We start from the raw sequence: 5,227 nt of genomic DNA, 5'->3' as shown, positions 1-5,227 counted from the left end.
CTCGCTGGCCACTCTGTCTGGACACTGGCAACATGTTGAGCATCGCGGTCCTCGCCACACTCCTGGCCTGCGGTAAGCTCTGAGTGGAGACTGGAGGCAGCTAGGGGCTGGGACTCGGGGTGGCATTGTGGGCATAAGGGCAGGGTCCATGCCCTCTACTGGCCCAGGCTCAGTGCTTCTGACTCACCTAGGGTCAGACGAGTCAAACCCCCACCTCTATAGCTCGGCCTCTACCTCCCAGGTCAGCTGAGGACTGAAATGAGGTTTGGTAAGCACCGAGCATGGGCCAGGGTCACAGCCAGGGCCACATCCACAGGCCCTCCAGGAACCATGGGGGCCCAGCCTTCCTGGCAGGATCTCTCATCTCAGGAGTCTTTGCCCCACCCCATCCCCACCAATTAGGGTGGCATTCCATCAGATCAGCCATCAAAGGGCTTGGCTTAAATGTCACTCCTGGCAGGACTTAGATAAGTCCCATCACCTCTCTAAATCTCACAGAATCCTTCCAGCTAAGATCAGTAACAACAAGCAAAAGTAGACACTCCTGTCTATTGCATTTTTACTGTGAGGCAAGCCATGCAGAAACCCCTGCTCTAGTCTATGGGAGCAGGTCACCTGGTCTTTCTCCCTCCAAACCGCCGAGTCAGGGCTTGAACTGCCAAACTTCTGGTCAGGAGCCAAGCCCTTCTCCACTGTGCCATCAGGACTCCTGCCCCAAGAGGTAGTTCTTGAATGGTCTCCATCATACCGATGAGGACCTTGAGGCTCAGTGCTCGGTGTCTTGCCCAAGATCACTTGATGAACTCGTGGTTGAGCCAATATTGGGGTCTAGGTGCTTGTGACCCAGTCTCACAACTCTCCAGCTACAACATCCTTAACTCTGGGGCCAACACACACACACACACACACACACACACATACACACACACACACACACACGAGTAAGGGGGTGGACACAGGTGTACACACCTCCCAGGCCCCTTTTTATTTCCCTCAATGTTCTAAGCACCCGATGTGCTAAGCCCTTTCTATAAATTGTCTAGTTCCATTCTCAACCTGCCAGGTTAGCTCTGGTCTTCCCATTTCCCAGAAAGGGAAGTTGAGGCCCAGAACCCAGGTGGCTTTCCCAAAGCCAGGAAGTGAAATATGAGCCAGCGCTCTTTCCACCTGCCCACCCGGTCCTCACCCTACTCACTGGAGCTTTCTCTCCTGCCCACCCAGCCTCCAGCTGTGGGGTCCCCAGCTTCCTGCCCAACCTCTCGACCCGCGTGGTAGGAGGAGAGAATGCCAGGCCCCACAGCTGGCCCTGGCAGGTAAGCACACTATGGCATGGGGGGAGGGGGCGGGGGCAGAAGGTGTGGGGGGGAAAGGGGAGGGTTCCTGGGGACTTGACACGTGGCCCTTGGGCACCCTCTCCAGGTCTCCCTCCAGTACCTCAAGGACGACACCTGGAGGCACACATGCGGTGGGAGCTTGATCGCCAGCGACTTTGTCCTCACCGCCGCCCACTGCATCAGGTCAGCGGGGATGGCAGCCCGCTCCAGGGCAGGAGCCGGCAAAGCTGCTCAGAGGACCCTCCTCCCTACAGGCCCGGACTAGATAAGCGCCTTACCCCAGTAACTCGGTGGCTCGTCTATAAAGGCTAACTAAGCATTTATGTCCAGTTATCCATGCAGCAAATATCTATTGTACACTACTATGTGCCAGGGAATACAGCAGGGGTGAAGACCACGCCTGTATTCCCCAGGGAGCTTACTGCCCAGTGTCAGCCGAGACAACAGACAGTGAAGCAAGCTCATGACACACCAAGTGGCGAGGGAAAGAAAGAGGCCAGAGGCAGGAAGGGGCAAGAAGTCCAAGGGGTTCTCTTTGAAAGGGCGTGGCTGAGGGGAGACAAACCAGCTGGGGCCGCATGTTCAGTGAGCTGCTGGAAGGTTTGAGGGTTGAGTTCACCCAGAGGTGCGTTGGAAGCAAGGCCTGGTGATCTGAAAAGTCCGCTGTGGAAACCCTCTGGGGCCTGGCTCCACTCGGACAGACGGCCTGAGAGTCCGAACTGACTGGAGCATCAACTGGACGGCCAATGGCTTGGTTTTGTTTTGGAAGAGAGCAGCTGGGGAGGAGACAAGGGTCCGGGTTGTGCCAGTGAGTGTCAGGACTTGGGCTTTGACCTTGAGTGAGACACAGCTCTCCAAAGGGTGTGGAGTGGTTTCCAGTGGCAAAGATTCTTACTGGCCTGTTGAGTCCATCGGAGACAGGCCAGGGCTCCGGGGGGAGGCAGTAGGACGGCTGTCATCAGGCTGAAGGCATGGGCTGATGGCAGTGTGGGCTAGTTTGTCCTCACAGCAGCCCGGGGACCCAAATTCTAATATTATCGGCACCGTACCGGTGAGGAGAAGGTAATTCAGGTAACACAAGTCGTTTGCCAGCAGCCGCTAACCTAAAGGTTGGCCAATCTAACCCACCCCCCGTGGTTGTGCAGAAGAAAGGCCTGGCGACCCGCTTCCCTAGAAGCCAGTCCAGAACACCCTCTGTGGCAGTTTCACTCTGCGAATCCACTTGACCACAGTGGGTTCGGTTTGAAGTTTTTGCAGATGAGGGCACTGAGGCCCGAGGCTACTCACTGAGGGTGGCAAAGCCACACTATAACCCAAGTCTTTTGGCTCCAGGTCCGTTCTCTGCACCCCACTAGGAAGGGTCAGGGGAGGTGGATGCTCTCTTCCTATGACAGCCACGAGGCCCGGCCACCAAACCGACCCTGACCCTGTCTCCTTGCTCTGCCCAGTAATGGCCTCACCTATCGTGTGGGCCTGGGGAAGAACAACCTGGTGCTGGACGAGGAAGGCTCCCAGTTCGTGGGCGTGGACACCATCTTCGTCCATGAGAAGTGGAACTCCTTCTTGATACGGTGAGTGTCCGTGGTCAGCACAGAAAGAGGAGGGCCCCCTGAGACAGAGCGGTAGGGTCTGCCGCCACCCGGCCCCTGGAACCCCATCCTCACTCTGACACCCCTTCGTGCAAAATGACCATGAACTAGATAGAAACAGACACCCCTCCCCCCATCATGGGTCAAGGGTCCCTGGGCGGTGCATGAGGCCTAGAGACATGGAGGCCCGAAGGGTCTGTCCAGAGTCCTCACCTTTACTGGGCACCTACTGAGTGTGCACAGTGCAGCGGGTACTTTCCCGGCCACTTCGTCAGTCCTCACCACAGCCCGAGACAAGGGACTGAAGCTCAGAGAGGTTAAGGTATATGTACTGGGTCACACAGCCCAGGACAGGGTTAAGTCAGTCCTTTCTTTAATAAAGACCAGCACCAAGTTGGTTGCTATGAGATGGGGGTTGAAGAAGTACCCAGTGTCCAACTTGTCCAAACTGCTGGACCACTCCATCACCTCTGACATCAACTCCTCCTCCTCCTCCTCCTCCTCACCAACTCCTCCTCCTCCCCCTTTTTATCCTCTCCTGCCCTGCTTTGAGTTCGGTCATTTGCTACAATGTCTCACAGAACTCCCAAGTCGCACTTGCAGTTAAATGGCTTATTAGAGAAGTAACAGTGTATAACTTGAGATAGGGATCAACCTGGAAATAACAGAAACTTCTCAAGATACCAGTTCTTGATCAGGGCAGTTTCTTCGTACGCTCTGCCCCCACCCCCACTCTGGCCCTCCTGGACCCTTGCTGCCACTGGGTCCTGCTGGGAGCCTTTTCCGGCAAACCTTAGCTCAGAGGGTCTGAAAAGCATCTATCATTCCTGCAAAGGCCATGCTGTCTTCCATCTTACTGCTCCTAGCTCCTGGGTCTAGGAGGTTCCCAGCGCAGGGACCCCAAGCCCAACGGGTGTGCTCTGCTCCCATCTCTTCCTTCTTGGTTGTGGTGCAGTGCCCCCACCTGCTTTGAAACTGGCTTTTACTGAGCCTAGCAGCAGGATGGCGAAAAAGATCAGTCCCCTCACTAGAGCCCCATAGACCTTATTTACCTGGTTCCAACCACGGGAGAGTGCCATACACCTTATTTGTAGTATTGGCGAGCTATCCAATCCCCTTGGTGGGCCACAAGCACCTTATCTGCATAGCCCTACCTGATTTGTTAGTGAGAGTTACCAGACTATAGCTAGATGAGCCGTATGAAGTAATTCACTGCACAGCAATGGACAAACCAAGAATCAAGCCAGAGCTTGTCTAGGGCTGCCCACCTTCATCCTGGTGAAAAGGCGATGTAAAAACCACAACTCCCGTGTCCTGCCTCTATCTGTATAACTGCCCCCTGGCCTTCTGCCTAACTTCTGAGAGCTGCATCCACCGCAGGGGTGTGCAATGCTTCTGGTTCCTCTGTTAAGTCTTTCTGCTTAAAGAGAAAGGGGATCGGGTTATAAGGCTTGTTCTACATCCGTCAGGCACTGAGGAGCTGATACTCCATGACGCTTATGTGGGACCCCTGACTACCTTTGGCCTGACAACCCCACCCCACACCCCATTCAATGCTCAAGCCCTCAGGGCTTCTTAAACCTTTTCCACTCAAGACCCCTTCACCTGAGAGATTTGCGACCCCAGGCAAGCGCCGCCCAGAACACCTCAGATTGATTCCATGGTTGATGTTCAATTAACTTTCGGTCCTTGTGCGTTCAGAAACCTTTTATTGTTGCCACATGTTTCGCTACCCCCACATTGAGTTATGCACCACCCTCATGGGAAGTGACCACAGTTTCAGAAGCTTTGCCCAGTCCACTTACCCTGTCCCTTGCCTTCCAGCAACGACATTGCCCTCATCAAGCTGGCGGAGCACGTGGAACTCAGCGAAACCATCCAGGTGGCCTGCCTGCCCGAGGCGGACACCGTGCTGCCCCAGGACTTCCCCTGCTACGTCACTGGCTGGGGCCGCCTCTGGAGTGAGTACCAGTCACCGCTGATCCGACCCAATGCATGGAGACCCCACATGTGCAGACCTGTAATCCAGGGGTGTTTAATAGCACGCGTTTCAGAAGGAGGTCACCAGGCCTTTCTTCTGAGTCACCTCTGGGTGGACGCAGACCTGCAACCTTTCCGTCTGCAGCCAAGCACCCTGAGCATCGTGCCTGGCAAACCACGGGTGCCTTCCTGGGGGTTCAGCCCCAACAACCAGCCCTCACACACACTTGACCATCACTTTTCCTTTGTACGCAAACATTTTCACATCGTGTTTAACCTTGTCCTGATAACAGCGGCTATTTGTAAAACCCGAACTATGTGACA

At 55.2% G+C, this 5,227-nt stretch overlaps 1 protein-coding gene across 1 annotated transcript in view; it reads left to right on the top strand.

The window, feature by feature from the left end:
* Positions 1-32: 32 nt before the first annotated feature.
* The window catches only part of CTRC (chymotrypsin C), a 23,614-nt gene continuing 18,419 nt past the window's right edge, over positions 33-5,227 (top strand). The window contains 6 exon segments of the mRNA XM_013005312.1: positions 33-72; positions 1,222-1,313; positions 1,420-1,517; positions 2,783-2,905; positions 4,748-4,887; positions 4,890-4,954. Coding sequence (XP_012860766.1) covers positions 33-72; positions 1,222-1,313; positions 1,420-1,517; positions 2,783-2,905; positions 4,748-4,887; positions 4,890-4,954 — 558 coding nt within the window.

This window comes from Echinops telfairi, unplaced genomic scaffold, assembly GCF_000313985.2.
Source record: "Echinops telfairi isolate 266 unplaced genomic scaffold, ASM31398v2 ScPeMD7_7457;HRSCAF=8495, whole genome shotgun sequence".
In the NCBI taxonomy this organism is placed as follows: domain Eukaryota; kingdom Metazoa; phylum Chordata; class Mammalia; order Afrosoricida; family Tenrecidae; genus Echinops; species Echinops telfairi.
The sequence above is the reverse complement of the archived record's forward strand: the minus strand, read 5'-3'. Positions and strand labels throughout refer to the sequence as shown.